The sequence below is a fragment of the Carettochelys insculpta genome, chromosome 6, assembly GCF_033958435.1.
Source record: "Carettochelys insculpta isolate YL-2023 chromosome 6, ASM3395843v1, whole genome shotgun sequence".
NCBI classification, from domain to species: domain Eukaryota; kingdom Metazoa; phylum Chordata; order Testudines; family Carettochelyidae; genus Carettochelys; species Carettochelys insculpta.
The window spans coordinates 78603852-78625552 of NC_134142.1; the positions used below are offsets into that span (position 1 = coordinate 78603852).

Below are 21701 nucleotides of genomic sequence, written 5' to 3' on the forward strand. Positions count from 1 at the left end.
ATACAGAAAAAATACTAACAGCAAACAGTGTGTATACTCATTCACAAGCTCAATTTTTACAGTAAAAAACAGAGGCATCAAAAGACGGGGGAGTCAACTTATCAATGGATTCAGATAAAAAAAAAAAAAGAAGTTACTCACCGTAGTAATGGTGGTTCTTCGAGATGTGTCCCTGTGGGTGCTCCACATTAGGTGTCAGGCTCGCCCCGGCGCTGCAGGTCGGATCTTTCCAGCAGTTTCTGCCGGACCGCGCATGCGCCGGCGCGCGCCACTCCCTTGCACGCTCCCGGCCACATGAGCGATCCGGTCCCCGCCAGTTCCTTGACCAACCGCCTCGGATGCTCCTGAAAAACACTAAACAGAGATCCGAAGCGGGGAGGATGGGCGGGTGGTGGAGCACCCACGGGGACACATCTCAAAGAACCACCGTTACTACGGTGAGTAACTTCTCTTTCTTCTACGAGTGTCCCCGTGGGTGCTCCACGTTAGGTGACTACCCAGCAGTAACACAAGATAGGACGTGGGTAATCGGATTATGTGCAGCTTGTCCCCGAGAGGACCGCTGTCGAGAGACGGGTATCCTCTTCGAATACCCTGTGAAGGGCGTAATGTTTGACGAAGGTGTCATAAGATGACCAGGTCGCCGCTCTGCAAATGTCTTAGCGCAACGCCCTTGAAAAAGGCTGTTGATGCCGCCACCGCCCTAGTGGAGTGAGCCCTGGGCGGGGCCAGTAAAGGAGTCTTTTTGAGTTCGTAGCACATTTTTATGCAGGATACGATGTGCTTTGAGATTCTCTGCGAAGAGAGACCTTCTCCTTTTGATGTGGGAGCGAGAGAGACTAGGAGTCTATCCGTTTTCCAGAAGGACTTAGTCCTGTCTATACAGAAAGCCAGCGCCCTCCTCACGTCCAGGAGGTGTAGGCGCGCCTCTTTGTTAGGAGTTATGAGGCTTTGGATAAAACGAGGGTAAAACTAGAGGTTTGTTAATATGAAACTCTGAAGAAACTTTGGGAACAAAGGCTGGATGCAGCCGTAAGGTTACCGCCTCCTTGGAAAATACTGTGCAGGGTGGCGTTGCCATAACTACCGCAAGCTCGCTCACCCTGCAAGCTGATGTGATTGTGAGAAGAAAGGTCGTCTTTATCGTAAGGAGACGGAGGGAAACCGTGGCTAAAGGTTCAAACGGTGGTCCCGTTAGCGCACTAAGCACCAGGTCCAAGCTCCACGAAGGTGGAAGTGGTTTCCGAGGGGGGTATAGGTTTACCAGCCCTTTGAGGAACCTGGTAACCATGGGATGGGCAAACACCGTGTGCCCTTCCTCTTCATGTCTGAAAGCCAAAATAGCGGCAAGGTGGACCTTTAACGAGGATAGGGAGAGTCCTCCTCTCTTGAGGTCCAGTAAATACTCTAGTATTACAGGTACAGGCACAGCAAAGGGGGCTAACTGTTTGGTAGAACACCATGCAGTGAAGCAAGTCCATTTCTGCTTGTAGGTCTTCCTGGTGGAAGTCCTCCTGCTACTTTCTAGGACTTGTTGCACTTCCTCCGTACATGTGCTCTCTAGAGAGATGAGACAGGGATTAACCATGCCTGTAGTCGTAGGCCTCGGGGGTGTGGGTGCACTATGGACCCCTGAGCTTGCGTGAGCAGATCCGGCGCCACCGGGAGGGGCATTGGTGGACGGTCCCACATGCGCAGGAGTAAGGGGAACCATTGCTGTCGATCCCACGTTGGGACGACTAGGATCATTCGGGCTCCCTCTCTCCTGGCTTTCTGTAAGACTTTGTGGATAAGCACTGTGGGAGGAAATGCATAAAGCAGGGGGCCCCTCCACGAGATCACAAATGCGTCCCCCAGGAACCCCCATCCCAGTCCTGCCCTGGAGCAGTATCGTGGGCACTTCTTGTTGTGTTGAGTGGCAAACAGGTCTATCTGGGGAAAACCCCATGCGTGAAAGATTGGTCCTAACAGATCGGAATGGATCTGCCACTCGTGCGTGAGTGCGAAGCGCCTGCTCAGCTGGTCTGCTTTCACATTGTGAGCGCCTGGTAAGTACGAGGCTTTCAAGGTTATATTGTTGGCGATGCACCAGTTCCACAATCGGACTGTTTCCGCACATAAGGCACGGGACCGAGCTCCTCCTTGCCGATTTATATAAAACATGGTGGAAGTATTGTCTGTACTGATCCCGACTACTTTGCCTTGTATATGGTCTCGAAAGTGTCTGCAGGCATTGAACACTGCTCTGAGCTCCAGTATATTTATGTGCAGTGACTGTTCCGTGGAGGACCACAGTCCTTGCGTCACCTCTTCGCCCATGTGTGCTCCCCACCCTACGTGGGAGGCATCTGTAGTGAGGAAAACCGATATTTGTGGTTGGTGAAAAGGCACCCCTGTTAGCATGTTCTTGGGATTCAACCACCATTGCAGGGATCTGCGCACCTCTGTCGTGGGCGACACCACCCTGTGAACGGTATGTGCTGCCGGTTTGTAGACACTTGCCAGCCAGTGCTGCATGCTGCGCATGTGTAACCTGGCGTTTTGTACTACAAACGTCGCTGCTGCCATGTGGCCCAGCAGCTGTAAGCACATCAGAACCAGCACTGTAGGGCTGAAGGTGATGACCTGCACGAGAGAACCGATGGCTCGAAAGCGTGTCTTTGGTAGATAAACCCTTGCTGTGATAGAATTTATACGTGCCCCTATGAACTCTATGTCCTGTGTGGGGTCTCTTTGATTTTGCCAAATTGATGACCAGGCCCAGCGAAGAGAACGTGCCTGCTGTGACGCGTATCATGCGAAGTACCTCCTCCTTCGAGGCCCCTTTCAGTAGGCAGTCGTCCGGATATGGGAATATAAACACCCCCTGTCTGTGCAGGTAGGCTGACACCACTACCAAGGTCTTGGTGAAGACTCTGGGGGCCAAGGAGAGGCCGAACGGCAGAACCTTGTATTGAAAATGTTCTTTGCCTACCATAAACAGGAGAAAGCGTCTGTGAGCCAGGTGGATAGTTATGTGGAAATACGCGTCCTGTAAGTCGAGGGCTGCGAACCAATCTCCATCGTCCAGTGCCGTAGGTATAGAGGTGACTGTAATCATCCGAAAGCGTTGCTTGCGCAGGTACTGGTTGAGGCCCCGAAGATCTAGGATGGGCCTCCAGCCTCCTGTCTTTTTTTTTTTCACCCCCCCGTGAGGAAATATCTGAAGTGGAACCCTTTCCCTCGAAGTTGCTCCGGCACTCTTTCCACTGCCCCTATGAACATGAGATGGTCTACCTCCTGCTTGAGTCTCGCTTCGTGGGAGGCATCCTTTAGGTGGGGTCTGGGTGGAGGTTGTGGCGGTGGGAGCAACTAAAGGGGGATGGCGTACCCCGTGGCTATGATCTCCAGCACCCATTTGTCTGTGGTGATCCTTTGCCACTGGTCGTAGAATGGTCGGAGGCGATGGTGGAATAGCAGCTTCGGATGACATTGCACGATGGTAGTGATGGTGCAGCCCTGGATCTGTGTGTCAAACTTGTGGCCTTTGGCCCTGCCCCGAGGACGCACGGCTCTGTTGGGAACGTCGCCTGGGAGTTCTGTATTGCTGGTGCTGTTGATGTCCCCCTTGCTCGTAACCCCTGTGGTACTGGGGACGCTGTGGTTGATACTGGTACCGTCTTTGCTGAGGGTAATACTTTTTCTTCCTGTATGGAGGGGTGTAAATCCCCAAGGTCCTAAGAGTAGCTCTTGAATCTTTACTGGAATGAAGGACCGAGTCGGTTGATTCAGCAAACAGCTTCTGCGTGTCAAAGGGGAGATCGACGATCTTCGCCTGCAAAGCCCTCGGGATACCCGATGTTTGGAGTCAGGACTCCCTACACATGACCACTGCCGTAGCTGTTGAGCATGCTGCCGTGTCCGCTACGTCTAGGGCGATCTGAACTCCCGTCCTCGAGGCTGCGTAGCCTTCCTGCACAATGGCCTTGAGCACCGGCTTCTTGTCCTCTGGAAGCAAGTCCATGAGGGAAGTCAGCCTGGAGTAGTTGTCAAAATTATGGTTCGCCAGATGCGCTGCGTAATTCGCCATTCTCAACAGTAGGGTAGAGGAGGAGTAGGCCTTTCTGCCGAACAACTCTAGTTTCTTGGCATCTTTGTCCGTTCCCCCTGTCTTGTACTGAGAAGTTTTCGACCTCTGTTGAGACGATTCCACCACCAGAGAATTTGGTTGCGGGTGGCTGAACAGGAACTCCATGCCCTTCGCCGGGACGAAGTACTTCTTATCCGCTCTTTTGTTTATAGGTGGAGTGGATGCAGGGGTCTGCCATATTGTGGTGGCGGACTCCATGATTGCTTCATTAAGCGGAATAGCTATTTTGGAAGAGGCCGGGGGTCTCAGGTTTTTAAGGAGCTTATGGTGTTTCTCCTGCACCTCTGCTGTTTGGGTGCCTTGCGTGAAGGCCACCCTTTTAAACAGCTCTTGGAACTGTTTTGAGATCGTCCGGAGGATGGACGTCCCCCTGGGGCCGTGGCCTCGTCAGGGGAAGAGAGCGAGGAACCGCTAGGGTAAGCCTCTCTGGACCCCTCTGGGTCCTGTTGACGGTGATACATCCTCTCGCTAGATACTTGCAAGGGAAAATCTCGGGGTTCCAGAATCAACTCCCCCTGAGATATCTGCGTTTCTGTCCCCGTCCGCGATTGCCCTCGGGGATATTGAACCGTCTGGGGGAATCTGTCCCTGGGAGTATGCCTATGGTGTCTATGCCCCGCATGATAGGGGCGACCATGGCAACACAGGCACTGCTCCTGAGATGGGGACCTGGACCACTCTCAAGGCGCATACCCCCTGCGCCTGGGGGAGCGAGATCATCTGGATAATTGAGATACTGGAAAGACTGACTTTTGGTAGTACTCCAAAGGTTCAAAGCCTAAAAAGGGCGAAGGTGGTCCGAGCCATGGTGAGGCTGGTTGTAGGAACGGGGATGGGGGCTCAGGATAGGCTGGGGGTGACCCCTGCCTTCTTGTTGGGGTCCGCAGCATGAGCGGAGGGCTCAGAGCAAGCAGCCCTGCAGCCCTGTCTGGAGAAGGGCTGCGGTGCTGGGTTTTCTGTGCTGCCTTTCTCCTCCCCTGCGGGGCTGGGTCCGCCCCCTTTCGCATCGGGGATCTTGGCCCCGTTGTCTGCACCGCGCTTGGCACGCTCCGCTGCGGTGCCACGCGGGTGGTCTCCCCCGGTGCCTGCAGGCCGCGTGCCTGTGCGCTTTGCACTGCCGGTTCCCCAGGCATCAGTGCCGCTGCCTGCGGTGCCGCCTGTTCCAGCGCTTGCCTGGCAGCCGCCCTGCCAGCGGTGCGGGGCGGCTGTTTGATTATCGGAGGCTCAGCCTCTGCCACGTACGTCTCCGGGCTGCCGCCGCTCAGCTGTAACTGCGGCTGGGGGCTATGCGCTCCACCTGTCCTGCTCGCTGTGGCTGCCGGCAAGGATCGGGTTGGTGAGAGCTTCCTCCGTTTTTGCGCTAACGGGGTGAAGGAGGCAGCTTTCCTTTTATGGGCCCCTGCAGGTCCCTCCTGCTGCGGCCGCTCCAGCACGTCTGGCTGGAGGGCCTTGTCGAAGAGCAGCATTTTGAGCCGCATCTCCCTGTCCTTCCTTGCTCTGGCTGTGAGCTTAGCGCAGAAGGAACATTTCTGGGTGACATGAGATTCCCCAAGGCACCTTATACACTGACTGTGCCCGTCGGAGGCCGGCATCGCTTCGCAACATGACTCACACTTTTTGAATCCTGAAGAGGACATTATGGTGAGTCTTTGAGATGTTAATAGGGTACTTAGCACCTTCTCTGTGCCTGTTCCCCTCTCTGACTCAGCGTGCCGCGGCAGGAGGCTTAATGGCCCTACGTCCCCGGGCCTCCGGTGCTCCGCTTGTTACTAAGACTGGAAGCTTTACTTCTTCCTCTTTTTTTTTTTTCTGGAAAACAATAACAAGCTAATTTAATCTAAAAGACTGAAAAAGAAACTCTAAAACACTTTAAGAACGTTAAATACGCTGACTCTGGCCGTAGCCTGAGCGCATTCCGTCTGCAGCCGATGGCGGTTAAAGAGGAACTGGCGAGGACCGGATCGCGCACGTGGCTGGGAGCGCACAAGGGAGCGGCGCGCGCCGGTGCATGCGCGGTCCGGCAGAAACTGCTGGAAAGATCCGACCTGTGGCGCCGGTGAGAGCCCGACACCTAATGTGGAGCACCCACAGGGACACTCGTAGAAGAAGCTGGTAATTATAAGCACTATTGAATTGAATTTTTAATCTGCTGTCATTTTAGCTCGGGGCACACTTTGGCTCCTGGCCCATTAAATTAAGCCATTGATGGGGCCAGGATATTTTGTTCACCTGGACTATCTGCAGGCACGGAGCCCCACAGTTGCTGTTGCTCACCATTCCTGGACAACAGGAGCTGCAGACAGTGCAACTTCCTGCAGCTTTCACTGGTGGAAACAGATAATGGAAGCTATGAAGGCCTCTGTGCCTGCAGACACTCCAGATATACAAAATATCCTGGCCCATCAATGACTTACCCGGATTCACACCTCCACATTGTGTACTGATAACGGACCACATCCTCCCTGACTAAAATTACCTGGTTTCTCCTCTCCTGAGCCATGTCTACACTAGACCCAAACAAATGGCCATTTCGAAGTTTGCTAATGAAGCGCTGAAATGCATATTCAGCGCTTCATTAGCATGCGGGCGGCTGCCGTGCTTTGAAATTGATGCGGCTCGTCCCGACGGGGCTCCTTTTCGAAAGTACCCTGCCTACTTCGAAGTCCCCTTATTTCCGTCTGCTCATGAAAATAAGGGGACTTTGAAGTAGGTGGGGTCCTTTCGAAAAGGAGCCCCATCGGGACGAGCCGTGCAGCAAGCCGCGTCAATTTCGAAGCACCATTGCAGCCCGCATGCTAATGAAGTGCTGAATATGCATTTCAGCGCTTCATTAGTAAACTTCTAAATGGCCATTCGCATGGCCATTTCGAAGTTTGGGGCTAGTGTAGACGTAGCCCTGATGTTCACAACTCCACATTAACTACTCACAATAGGCCACATCCTCCCTGACTGAACTGACCTTGTCAACTCCTCTTGACTGGGACTCCCTCTTTTTCATAAGCCCATACTTATACTCTCTTCTGGAACGCCCCCACTCATGCATATGACAAAGCAGATCTTTGCCCACAAAAGCTTATGCTCCAAAGTATCTGTTAGTCTATAAGCTGCCACAGGACTTCTTGTTGTTTGTGAAGATATGGACTAACTTGACTACCTCTCTGATATCTGACAAATTAGTCCTTGATTTACCAAACAGCTCATTAAACTCTGCTTCAGTCATAGCTGCACCTGCATTATCACTGTAGACATCAACAGTATCATCTTAAGACTACAACTCTTTCTCATCCTGTTTCCGTATGGTGTTGTATGCAATGCTGATAGAGCATTTCCAGTACGATTTTTCTTTCATTTTTGAGGGAATGATCCTCCACATACCCTTGACCTGACTGATTTCAGATTTGATAAGGTTCCCACCTTTTGCCAATTTCACACTCCTAAAACACATTAATTTGGACCACACTTTGCATAGCGTGCCTTTAAAGTGTTTGTTCATCCAGACATCAAGCAGTTGCAGAACAAAAGTTCTGTCTCCAGACATCACAACCAACGTAGTTTTCATTTTGGCCACATTCCACCTGATCTGTCTTGTGTGCTTTAAACATGTCCCAAACAAGCACAGGACGTTTCTTAAGAAGTGCTCTTGGTCTCTTTTTCCAGACGTTCAGTAGTCCCACTTTCATCCATCTTTCAAGTGCAGATCAGATTGACACCAGCAGGAAATTTGGTTTTCGGCAGGGTTTTTCTTTTAAAAATAACAATGGGGTGAGCTTTGAGTCAATGGCCAAATACGATAAAACCACCACAAAAACAGATTTTCCATGGCCAGTTGTTTCAATTAAAACTCTTTTCATCATGGATGCATCTACACTAGTCGGCTACTTCAAAGTAGCTGGCACAACGTCGAAATAGTACACGTCACGTCTACACATGCTGTAAGCTATTTCGATGTTGAAATCGATGTTAGGCGGCAAGACATCAAAATCACTATTCTATCCAAAGATGGGAATAGCGTCCTACTCTGACGTTCAACGTCGAAGTAGGGCGTGTGTAGACGATCCACGTCCTGCTATGTCAAAATAGCGGGGTCCTCCATGGCAGCCATCAGCTGAGGGGTTGAGAGATGCTCTGTTCAGCCCCTGCAGGGCACTATGGTCACCGCGTGCAGTGGCCCTTAGCCCAGGATTTCTGGCTACTGCTGCTGCAGCTGGGGGTCTATGTTGCATGCACAGGGTCTGCAACCGGTTGTTGGCTCTGTGGATCTCGTGCTGTGCAGGGCGAGTGTGTCTGGGAGGGGCCCTTTAAGGGAGCAGCTTGGGTCTTTGCTGGCCCCTTATTTTGACGGGGAGCGCTTGTGTGTGTGGATGGTCCACATTTCCTTCCAGGGCGGCTCCTTTTGACTTTCTCCATCACTACTTTGACGTTGAATGTCGATGGCACCAGCCCTAGAGAATGCGTAGACGATACGTGTCAAAGTAGCCTATTTTGATGTTCTTATGTTGAAATAGGCTACTTCGATGTAGTGTGCTAGTGTAGATGTAGCCCACGTGAATGGGATATGCTTAGTTTTCAAGAGTTTGCATGCCGAAGGGGTGGCACTCAGTGTTACTAGTTAAACAAGGTGAAAGGAGGCAAGGGAGTTAGTTGTTTCAGAGGACCAGCACAGAACTTGAGGTTCTGGCTAGTAGCCTGGAGAATGGGACCCTAGCAACTGGTGACCGGGAGGGCACAGTTCAGACAGCCCAGCTAGTTCTGGCCAGCGGGAGGAAAATGGGCTGCACAGAGATGACCTTGGTGACCTGACCAGCTGGTTCCCGCCAGAGGGGAACAAAGGACGGATGAGAGGAGAGAAACAAAGGACATGGGAGGAGCTGTTGAGGCCACGGATATCAAAGACTGGGATGGAAGGAGGGTGCTTCTGGACTGGGAAGAGAGCAGGAAGAGCCTGCCTAAATGCAGAAGAGAGAGACTTAGACATGTTGTGGTGAGGAAAGCAAAGCCTGAGGGCCTACACAGTCATGCTGTGTTCAGATGCTCAATAAATCCTCCTGTTTTATGCTGCCTCAGAGTCACTAGGGTCTAGAGAACAGGGTTGCATTACTCCCTCTGGGTTTGCAGGCCCCCAACGTCTAGGGCAAATGGACTTCCTGAAGGGGCCAACAACAAGAGACAGCCACACTGAAGTCTAGTAACCAGGAGGCTGAATGGCTTAAACCCCAAGAGTGTGGACCCGAAGAAGGGCTGTTGCAATTTGATGGGGGTTCACTCTTGGGGACCATACAGGGCCAAGCATCGACATGACCTGTGAACGCGTGACAACACCAGTTACCCTTATGTTGCTCTGCAAATCCAATGACAATGGTGTTTTGTCCATATTTCCTATTTGACACAGCTCATATATACATTACTTTCAATGTTCACAATAAACCCTTGAAGAGATTCAATTTTTTCTTCAAGACATATTGATAGTTTTTGTGCTTTGTTCACTGGCAAAGACCAAGAACTCGAAGGTTCACTAAGCAAGTTCAACTCACTGATGTGACAAACAAAAGTGGCTTTACTGACTTCTATTAGTCGTCTTTCAACATTTTCAGAACATGCAAATTCCAGTTCTAATGATGAAGTATCTGTTTTGTCAACATTCAAGAACCTAAATCATTGAGATCTTGCTCCAGCTGAGAAAATGAAGTAAATCTGTTGGACTTTTATTGCTTCTTGGCATGTCTTTTTTTTAAACCATTCTTCTACTTGCTTCTCATTAATTCAGAATTCACAAGCAGTAGCACAATTCTTTTCTTCTGCATATTCCACAGCTTAAGTTTGAACGCTGCATCATAAGACCACCATTTTCTTTTGATTTTATTGTTCATTTTAAGTACCAGTATGAATATTTTAGAAAACAGTAGTTTAGTTATAGATTGTGTAGGACTTTATAAATGAAAGTCACTGTCAAATCATTATTATTGTTTCTTTCCCAAGAGCCCTGTAGATTGGCACGTGTGTGGTAATAATGGGCTATTGAAATTACTGATGATTGCATGTGTTTTATTTTCAGACTGTCTTGAGAGACTTACAAGGTCCAGTGGTCTACATGCATGAAGAGATCAAAATACACAGTAGCAGATTGACACCAATGCCATAGTACTATTGCTTGTATTTTTCTAATTGGAATGTATGACCTAGCATTTTTAGTCAAATTTCACGTAGATTTGCAGCACGGCTCTTTTAGCATTCATTTTAAGCCAGTCTAGTCCTCTAAACACAGTCTTTGAAAATTTAAAAAGGCTGCAGTATTGACATGAATCCATTATATTATGGCCAATGTAAGTATGTGTGATAAAAAGAATCAATATAGTTCTGTAGTAGAACAGTACTAAGAAAATCTAACAGCTAGCACTAGGAAAATTGCTAGAGAAGCGCAGGTTCTGAAGTGTTTTGCATACACAGACATGAATTGAAAAAATTACTGATATTAATGACATTTTATTAATATTAATACTTTTATTGCAATTATAACAGAACTATACAATTTAAGTAAAAATAACATTTTAGCAATTTTTTTTAAAGAAACGAGACCAGAACTGACATTCCATCACCAGCTATCTGCAACAGGTTCAGCAAACTTTCACTACCAGCCTAACAAGGCAAGCCACTGGCAGGCTGGACATTTTGTTTACCTGGTAAATCTACAGGCATGCAACCCTAGCCAATGGCAGCTGCATGAAGCAGCCCAAGTCAAGGCACCACCTTCCTGCAGCTCCCATTGGCTGGAAATGGTCAATCATAGCCAGTGGAGTTGCGAGGCTCCATATCTAGGACAAAATGTTACAGCCCACCAGCAGCTTACCCTGATGGACCAGGAGCCATAGCGTGGAAACTCCTGAAATAAGAGGGTCATACAGTTTTTACCAATCCATTTTGGGGGATCAATTTATATTACAAACAAAAAGACTAATGAATGAGTATTCATGGTGACTATTGCAAGTCTATTTCAAACAATAGCTTGGAATTCAGTAATAAAGTGATTACATTTTACAGGTTATGTTTCTTTCTAAGGTCCCTGAGCCACAAAGAAGGATCCTCACCTAAACATTAGTTATTCTACTTGTTCTAATCACAGCTGTCCAAAATCATCAATGGACAGTAAAACCAAATATCAGAGAAGGTAATGATACTTGATACATTAATACTTTATCCATGAAAATAAATTATAAATAAATAAAATAAATAAATAAATAAATTATATCTTTTCTACTTAAATAAGTTCTTCTTTAGAAATACTACAGAGATGTTTTCTCTAACTTTCACAAAAGTGTACCTTTTTCTTGATTACTGATCAAAACCTGAAGTGCTATGGCAGCTTCCACTTTCACAGGCATTTCCCTGTCATCAATCAGACATCGTCTTGTGAGTTCTAGGGCTGTCTGAAGGTTCTGGTCACTCTTAAATTTAACTTCACAGAAATAATGAAGGACCCAGCAAGCCTGCAAAAAATGCATCTAACAACTTCAGAAAATAGTAATTTCAAAGACATCAATTATCCCATAAAATAATTATTACTGTAGGTAGTTATTTAGCTAATAAATAGAAAGAACATTTAAAATAAAAATATATGAGAGTTTGGAGGCTGGCCAGTGGTAGGTTTGTCTTTTGGACGTCACTAGACCAGTACTATGATCTCAAGTTCATCTTTGGCCACAAGTTTTGTGTGAGCAGTATGAGCCAAATGCAAAACACAAATGGACCTTACCACCAGACACAGAGGGAAAACTATGCACACAGTATTGCAGCCATTTTAAAATTATATATGTTGCTACATCTTAAGAAACTAACTTTTATAAAACTTGAATATAGCTTATATAAGAAATATGAACATAGTGTGTCAATTTAGAGCAAGATACAATTTAGTAAAAATTTTGAGGCTACTTAATTCTAGATCATCAAGTGAATACAATAAACCTTATACATTCCTACCCGTGCTCTCATATAGCCCAGCTCACTGCTGAAGAGAGGGAACACATGATTCTGCAACATGTACTCCATCTGATCTTTGTATATCTTCTTCTGCAAGAATATTAAGACAATTACCTCAGCTGGTGTTATTACATGAAGACAAAAATGGAAGAAAAAACTGAATTACTGTTAATCTTATTTTATATGTAAAAGAAATGCATGGGCCAGGAGGTGGAGGTGGTGGCAAGGTGGGGGGGCACTGACCGCAGCTGCTGCCCTGCACAAGCCCCTCCTCCCCTTCCCCCCATAATACCCGAACTGACTGTTCTGATCAGGGCTGGCCCAACAGGCCAGGAGTTTAAGACCCTGGGCTGTCTATTTCACCATCATGACCAAAAAATTAGGAGGATACCATATGCTCAGGACCAACATGGGCCAGTGATTCATGGTACAATTTCTTTTTTCTTATTGCTCATTGTTGGATCACTAAGTCTTCTTTATTTTGCAGGTTCTATCTCTGTCTGGCACCAAAGACAAACTACTCATGACAAAGAAGCAAGGGCAAGAGATAATCATCTTCTTCCAAGTCATCCTCTGCTATCAGAAACAAACAAGAATGCTAAACCTACAAATGAATATGACCTGTTCCTAAATCAGTAGGCTCTCTGATCAAATAAACTTCCTTACTGGATTGGATTGAGTGAAACTAAGAATCTATGCAGCAATTAACCACTTATCAGAAGGCACCATGGCACTTCCAAGAACATAAAGTCTCATAAAATAATTTTTAATGAATGTGCTCAGAAAGTCAACATTCAGTTATCAGCATTCCTTTGCGTCAACATACCAAAACTATATGAACGTATTTCTGTAGTGTAGTTTATTGCAAGACATCGAAGAGCGAGACTGTATAAGGCTGTTCAACCGTTCAAACACCAAATAACTAACGAGGGAAGAGATATACCATGTTATCTATGCAAAAAGCTGCAAATTTAGGGAGAAAATCTTGATTATTATAAATACTGTGTTTGGTGTGAACAAGACGGGTAGAAAAGAAGGAAACAGAACCAGAAGACCCGCTAGAAATCAGCACTTACTTTTAGGAGAATTTCAGCCAAAGAACCAATCATATGTAGAGCACCATCTTTTTTACGAGGATCTGCACTGGGCTCCGTGAGGATCTGATAACAAAAGCCCATGGTCTTCTGCAGGACCTAGTTGGATAAGAGCTTTGGATTAGTAAAAATACTTCAGCCAGCCTTCTATATCATCATTCTCAAATCTTTAAAACTGTTAAAATGTATTTCATTTTTTCTTCAAAAAACTGGATTTAGGCAGCACTTTGTGCCTCTGTTAAAACACCATGTTGATTTATAAATCCTGGGTGCTTTAATCAATGCAGCTATCCAGCCTCAATGAGTACTGACAGCAAAAAAAAAAAAAAAAAAAAAAAAAAAAAAAAAAAAAATATGGGATTGTTGTGAACACTATGCGTCCCAGGTATTATGCAGGAAGATTTACAACCATCTTCAGCATAGTCTTATCTTTTGTTTCAAATATTTTCTGTATATTTGGCTGAGACTACTTGATTTGTCTAGTCCAAAGCTAATCATCGAATAGCTTACCTCTTTTCTTTTACTACATGCTGTAAACAACAACGTCTGAGCAGCAGTTGTAGGAGAAATGAAGTCTTCAAACACATCTATTAAATAAATAAGCAATACATTTTTGTCCTTTACTGCAGTTCATAAGGTTAAAATAATTTAAGGATCTAACGTAAAATAAAGGCAACAGTATTCAGACTTATCACCCATATGTGCCTTGCTATTACAAGCATTTCAACACAGATCTCACACAAGAAAAATAAGAAATCACACGACAAGCCATATCTTGAGTTTTCTGGCACCACACACATTCCATATTTTATGAGCATTATGTTAACATTTCTGACTATGGACTGACTCTTGTACCTGCAAAACATCTAATGCACTAATGACTAAGAAAATATTTTTAGTGGTTGTAATAAGTGGAAGAACTGAAAAACTAAGCCTTTAATTGTCTTCTTGTGCAACCTTCTTCAGAGGCTTTCAGGACTTCTGAAGATAACCACTTGGTTTGCATTTGGGGATTTAGTCACTACAGGCAAACAATATCTCATCAAGATCCTGAGTAGCCTAAAGCCCCAAGTGTACCAAAAAGCCTTGGAGGAGGGTCCACTTCCTTTATTTTCATATCCCGCTTTAACAGACTACAGAGACTTTGAGAACATTTCAAAGGATAAAGGGAACAGTCACTGGAAATTAACATAAAAATGATCAGAATACCCAAAACTTCCATTGTTCTTTTAGTCTCTATATGGGTATATCTATTTTGAATTACACCTGGTGCAAAGCACAATTATAATTGTAGTAAGTAATTGTGACACATGGTAAAGATCAGCATCTGAAAAGCAGCTGCTATATGTAAGCCATACATGCTTTTAACAATTAAATTTAACAGCATTTTTAACAAAAAAACTAACAAAAATTAGCATTAGCCAATCTAAACAACCTTCTGTATTTTTAAAATTTAGCTTTGTTGTGGCTATGAAAAAGTTATGGCACCACCATATAAACATCCTGTATTCACACACAACTCCCTGGTTCACCTACACTGAGAACCAAAATAGCTGAATTTAAGGTATCTATAGCTATATTGATAAGCATCATCTATTTCAGTGGTTCCCAAATTGTGTTCTGTGGAACACTGCTGTACCAAGCAAAGTGAATAGGCATTTGGTTGAAAAGTTCTGATGCTAGAAACATTCTTCCTTCTAAAATATTAAATATGCAATTATGTATCAAAAATACTAAGGCGTTTGAATAGTATTTAGATAGCAGGTATATTCATATTTACAATTCATTCATAATAGTAGTTATTACACAGCTTGTGCTGAAACAGTCAGTCATTTTGGTTCATTTCAGCATAATTCGTGTTCAGAGAAATCATGTGATTCTGCACCTAATATGAGGATCCAGCTCTCCAGCATCATTCCTAATATTAAGCAGATTGGTGATCAAAAGACACAAAAAACACTTTCCCATTTAAAAAAAACTATAAAATGTTATTTTTATTTTCCAGACGTTTTCTGTAAAAATAATAAATTTACAGAACCACAACATTTAAAAATATTTTTCCCTACCTAGTTTGTTTTGCATTTCTTTTTCATAAAAATGTTTAAGGAAGACAGTCCATTAAGGAAGACCGTCCTTTTTTGAACAATATTGTCTTTTCTATTTTTGTTCAAAAAGAACAACGGTAACCACGCTTCCTTCTGCTGTTATACTGATGTTTTGTTTTCGGTCTCTACTTAATTTTTAATTTTTACACTTATAGGGTTGCTAACTGCCCTCCTATCAGAAGGATATTAGTTGTTCATTCAGATGATTTTTCTTTCGTTTTTTGTTCTCTGCAAAATAAAAGACATCTAAAAACACCTGACTCTTTTAAAATCACCTTTCGAGCATTGCATGTAGCAATTTTCCCTTACTTTTTCCTTAATTTTTCCCCCAGCACCCTGGACAGCATGTGTGTGTTCCATCAATATGGTCCAAGCCCAGATGTGTCCCATGGCCAAATAAATTTGGGAAATGCTGATCTATTTCCTCACTTGAAATAAAAGTATCTTTATTTTAATAATGCCCTTTTTTAAATACTGGCTTTCTTCAGCACTTTTTATCATAATAGTAATTTTAAATTTCTCACCAAACTTCATACGTATATACTCATATGGGTCTTCTTGCCACAGCTCCTCATCGGCATCTGTATAGCACATCAAGGGAAATATAACATCTTGGATAATACCCTGAAATAAGAGTTAACAAAAAGGACTTCTGCTATTAAATCAATCATTTCCTTTCTTCTATTTAAAATCATTTATTTTTTTCTTCTATGTCAGTTTTAGATCTGGAATGTAAACCTTTTAAAAATTATACTGTCAGAACAAAGAAAAGCCAACTGTTCAAATTTAAAAGATCTGCAGTGCAGTGCAAGCCACAGTGTTTGCTTTGGGCAATGGAGTACGGTGCTCCTAAAGGTGGCATGAATTTTGCTGCAGACATTAAATCTCAAAGCGTGTGGCTTTGCCTTTATGTACAATTTTTGAATCATTAAGTACAGAACATTTTAACTACAGGCTCACTGTGTTAAAGAAAGGGCTGCTGAGAACACTGCATGGGCATTTTGGGACCATATTTATATTATGATGGCTTATTTAAAACAGTTTCCAGTTGGATGCCTGAGTTCACACCACTGTATTAAGTCACTATAATACGAATATAAATGCAGTCTATGTTGACTTTAAAGAGTATCCAAATCTACAATAAGGTGAATCAAACAGTCTGAGTTTCAGCCTTTAGTGTGGCTGCAAACCTACAAAGACACACACACTTGAAATCAATGGGACTATTCACAAGCCTAATGTGTAAGTCTCTGAAGGATCAGATCCTAAATGTTATGTTTTTTTGTTTAATCCAGAAAAACATGAATATTTCAACTATGCTAATGTAACAAGAAGCAGTTCCCCACAGCAGACCTAAACTCTTGATCAACAGTTTATAATACAGCAGGGTCTCAATGTTTGTGAGGGTTCTGTGTTTGATTTTCACAAATGCGGGGGGGGCCCTTGGAGCCCCAGGAAGCAGCAGCCATGGACGCTCCCGGCCCTGGAGCCCCAGGAGAGCAAAGTCCCTCGTGCATAATGGAATTCACAAACGTGGCACGTGCAAATGTCGAGACCATACTGTACAAGCTCAGATACTTTACTTTCTGGCAAGGATAGAGAGTCTATATATAACAAACTGACATTTATTATATTTAAGTTATTTAGAGACTATTAACAGAAAATCTTTTACTTGAATATGGGGCTTCAGATTCTTCCAGGTCATAGCATGCGACACGCCTTGATTGATGTAGTTCAGTGTTTGCTGAAGAACTCTAGGAGCCATGTACTGCTTTTCCTTGTACTGATACAGCACCTTCAGCAACACCTGTAAAAATCAACTCTCATTAACAGTTTACAGAAATCCAAGCATCTTGCCAGCAGCCAAGAAGCCATTTAATCTGCAGGATTGCCCCCACAAAACTTTCACACTCTTGCCAATGTAAACATTTTTACTACACTAAAATGGTTTGACTAGCCTAAGTTACCATGTGGCGGATTCCTCTGGTCTGTGCCGCACACAATTCTCCAACACAAACTTAGTTATTTGCTGAAGTAATTTAGTGTTCATGAGAGGTGGTGGACTGATAGCCCTGAAGACTGAAGTCCTCTATTTAACAAAAACAAAGTATGGTACATGCAACAGTCAGGCAAGTTCTTCACACTCCATTAGCAAATGCTCCTGAGAAAAGGAGAGAAGATGGGCCTCCAAACTGTTTAGGTAACAATTGCTCACACTAACTGTACTCACCACATCATCATAGGATGACAGGTCCTTTCTCCCCTCAGCTAAGGAAATTAAACACCCGCTGACATTTCATCTTGTAGTTGCTGTAAAAACCCAGCTACCACACTGCTTGGCCTCCCAAACTGCTTAGCCTCCTCGACTGGTGCCCTCCAGCTGTTTGCCGATGTGTTTGAATTTCATGTGGCACTATAGAGGTGTTTTAATCAACCAATTTAATCCAAAACACAACACATAAAAATAGGAGATAAAGAAACGGGCTCCATCTGCCTTCTCCTGTGCCTCTTGGCGCTACTCTTCTAAAAGGATGGAGATCCTCAAGATAAGTCTAGCACAGGGGTCAGCAAACCCCACAGCATGGGTGCCAAGAGTGGCATGCAACCCAATTTTCATCGGCATGCAAGGCAAGAGCTCAGCTCCACCTTCTTTCCCCATGCAGCCGGGTGTCTATGGATTAATAAAGGACCAGAGAATGCTACCAATCACCACCTAAATAAATTAAGGTGCAGATATTTACCATTTATTAATGAAGCTGTTCTCAGTAGGACTATTAGTGAGTTTAAAAAAGTATCACTGGCACTCTAATCATACATAGAGATCAAAAGGTCAGTTTTCAGCACTCCCCCTCAGAAAGGTTGCTGACCCTGGCCTAGTAATTTAAATTCTTTCAAGCCGTAAGCCGAGTGGACACCAGAACTTGGAACTGCTGCAACAATTACTGGTATTTAATCTCCAAGGTCGCTTCTACACATACAAGGCACTCTTCTGGAAGGAATACGGCAGAAAGTGCTGCATCTTCCAGAGTCCATACGCTGCTATGAAACCAGGAAGAGTACCTTCTTCTGGAAGATTCTTCAAGAAGAAAGCATGTGTAGATGTTCATGGACCACTTCTTCCGGAAGAAGCGATCCGCCGTGATAGCAGCACACTGGAGAGCGGAGACGCTCCAGGTGGCCCCAGTGGGGCTCTATGGTCTCTGGGTCCTGCAGCTCTTAAAGTGTGTGGAAGCAGATACCACGTGTAGGGCTGCCGGCCACACTCCGGCAAAGCTCTGCAGCAGGCAGCAAGACCCCAGCTGGCCAGCAGCCTTTGCCCCCACGGGCAGTCCAGACCCCAACCAGTCTCCCAAATGGAGGATCCCTCCTGGGTGGAGCTGGAGCTCCAGGACCTTCTGGGGCTCTGGCATGCGGAGGAGGTACTCCAGGACACCAGCGGCCACTGCTGCAATGCCCCCAGCATTTGCACGGCTCGCCCAGGGCCTGGCTGCCCAAAGCCACCCCTCCCTGACCCTCAAGCTGGTCTAATGCACAGTGTAGTAGCTGCACCAGGGATAGCAACCGTAGGACCAGCCAAGCCCCAGCCAGCTGTCCCTTCTTCAGGGAGCTGCAGGACCTCTTGGCAGGAGACGTTGCCTCATCACCTCGGGTCACCATCGTGATGGCCGCACCGGAGCCCCCTGCCACAGCAAAAGTCCTGTCCAGTGGGGAGTTGTCCAATGGCTCCCTGGTGATAGAGCTGCCCTCCACCACCAGCAGCCAAGCCACCTCAAGTCGGGCATCACCCAAACTGTTCGAGGCCACCTCAGGTAACTGCGTGCCATGGCACATTCTCGGGGAAAGGAGGGGACACAATGTGACGCCCCAACCCCAGACAGCCTGTTCTAGAATGGCGTCCAGGGCCATGGCAACGCCTGCAGGTGAAGTCCAGCACCCTCCCCCATGGAGAGCCCCACAAGCATGCTGGGGGCCCCTTGGGAGGCACAGCTGCACCCAGCCCATCAGCTCCCTGGACAGGGATACCCCACCTCCCCGTATGGCCCGCCAACCTGTTCCCAGGGGAGGCCACCACACACAGCATCACTGCCCTGGCATCGTGCCCCAGGGGCCAGTGTGCTGGGTGCACACAAGCTCACACAGTGGCATCCCCTGGGACATAGCCATCCCAAGGGTCTGAAGCGGGGTAACTACCCAGGGGGGCCAGGGTCATGGCATCCAGGGTCCACCCACAGCACCAAACCCCACCACCTCCCCACCCCATGTCTTACAGCAGTGTCATCCAAGGGGTGAGAGCCGGACGAGGAGCCCAGGGCCCACCAGCCTGGAGGAGGAAGCTGGACCTGGACCGGCCACAGCTCTCACAGTGCAGGAGCGCTTGACGCTAGAGCCATGAGGACAAGGCTGTAGCCTACACAGCCGCCCCTCATCACCAGAACGCCCTGGCAGAGAGGCAGCTGGCCCCGGATAAGGCCAAAGTAAATTGAGAGCGGGACACATGGGGGGGATTAACTGTCACATTTACTCAACATTCAAGCACTTCTTACCTGCTGAACACCAACAGCAAATGCCTTCAAGAACACTTCCGCAAATTCATTGTATTCCTTAGAAACATTACCAGGGCTTCCGTACCTAGAATTTAAAATGAAAAATTTCAAGTATGCAAAAGAGAAAACCCACAATATCTGAAATTTCATATTGGATTTTTTTTTTTTTTTTTTAAATTTCATGGCATGGGGAAAATACCTACCTCTCAAACAGTCTAGCCAAGATGTGCAAAGCCCATTTCTTGCATTTCCACCAAGGCAATTCTGGTCTATCATCTTCATCGACTTCAAGCGTTTCCTTTGGGAAGAAAGAGCAATTTATTGAACATGGCTGAAATGTCAGGTTTTTAAATAAAAGCTGGTTTTCTCTTTACATTATTAGCAATGTAAGCACATTTCCAGATCTACAGAAATATCAGATATGAAAAGAGTTTAAAATGAAAACCCAAAATAAAAAGGTAACATCTAAATGTTCAAATACAACTTTCCTTTGTAAAAAGCCAACGTAAGTTCCTGTACAATTTACAAAAGTTGCAGTTTAGTCTGTCATAACAGGTTATATTTTAAACTCTATATTTAGTCCCTGTTTAAATCACCACATCAACATTATCTCCCACTGCAGAAAATGGTTACACACCTCTCATAAAAAAGTTATTCACTTCTGTAACTGTTGTTCCTTGAGATGTGCCACTCATATCTATTTAAGTTAGAAGTGCATGCACCACTGTCAGACAAAGCTTTCTGTAGCAACTAACCAGTAGGGTCAGCTGGGGAGCCACCTGCAGTGGTGCCTATGCAAAGTCTATATATGACCCAGCCAGCCCAGCACCCCTCAGTTCCATCTTGCTGAGCACTCTGACAGTGGGGCAGGAGAGTGGGTTTTGAATAGATATCAGCAACGCATCTCAAAGAACAAGTTACAATTGCGATTAACCATTTTTTCCTCTTTGGGTGCTTACTTATATCTATTCGACTGAAGCGATTCCCAAGCTAAACCCAGTAGGGGTAGGGGTCAGAGTCAACACGGGGATGACTCTAGGACAGCTGCCCTGAAGGCTGCATCTCATCTCAATTACTGCACAATAGCATAGTGAGACATGAAGCATGCACAGAGGATGATGGAGAAGCATGACATCTCCTGGAGAGGTACATACGCCAAGAAGTCGGAAGAAGATGCCTGTACTTGCATAGAATGCACTGTCACTGGCAGTGGAGAGACTTTTGCAAGGTTCTAACGTGCCCATATACAGGATGTGATACAGCGGGAGATGTGCTATGAGAACACCAGGAGTCCCTTCACGTACTCTGCAACAGTCATGAAGAGCTGTGTGGTCCTACGGAAGGGCTTAGTTTGCTCAACATAGAAGACGAGCACCTGGTCTCACACTGAAGGATGCAATTGTTGCTCCCATCGCAAGCTTTGAGGTTTAGGATAGAACAAAGGCTGGAAAACATCCTGACTAACACAGAACTCCACCACTTTAGACAGGAATGGTAGGTGAGGGTGAAATGGGAACTTATCCCTATGGAACACCATGTACAGAGGCTCAGACATGAGGTCCTGAAGTTCAGATGCCCTTCTGGCAGAGGTGACAGACACCACAAAGGCCACTTTCTGGGAGAGGTAAAGTAGGGAGCACGTGGTCAGCAGTTCAAAGGTGTGGGGGGGGGGGGCGGGAAGGGAGAGGCATAAGGACCCAGAGGGCCAGGTTCAGGTCCCAGGCCAGGAAGTCAGTCCATGCCCTTGAGGAAGTGCCCCATCATGGAGTGTGCAAACAAAAAGCCCTCCATCCCCAGAATGCAAGGCCAATATGGCTGCCAGGTGCACCCTGATGGATGAAGAATCCGGGCCTTTCTG

The 21701-nt window shown here is 45.8% G+C and overlaps 1 protein-coding gene and 1 non-coding gene across 3 annotated transcripts in view; both read right to left on the minus strand.

Annotated features, from left to right (window-relative positions):
* Positions 1-21701, minus strand: part of IPO7 (importin 7) — a 99541-nt gene that overhangs the window by 41394 nt on the left and 36446 nt on the right. For both annotated transcript variants that reach the window (XM_074997426.1, XM_074997427.1), the window contains exons 7-14: positions 20047-20141; positions 19844-19928; positions 16972-17106; positions 15824-15923; positions 13705-13781; positions 13177-13293; positions 12101-12190; positions 11445-11610 (exon numbers count right to left, since the gene is read on the minus strand). In XM_074997426.1, coding sequence (XP_074853527.1) covers positions 11445-11610; positions 12101-12190; positions 13177-13293; positions 13705-13781; positions 15824-15923; positions 16972-17106; positions 19844-19928; positions 20047-20141 — 865 coding nt within the window. The remainder of the gene's footprint in view (positions 1-11444; positions 11611-12100; positions 12191-13176; positions 13294-13704; positions 13782-15823; positions 15924-16971; positions 17107-19843; positions 19929-20046; positions 20142-21701) is intronic.
* LOC142015509 (small nucleolar RNA SNORA23) lies at positions 11733-11914 on the minus strand. The gene has a single exon (XR_012646164.1). It is a non-coding gene; the product is annotated as a small nucleolar RNA SNORA23 (small nucleolar RNA).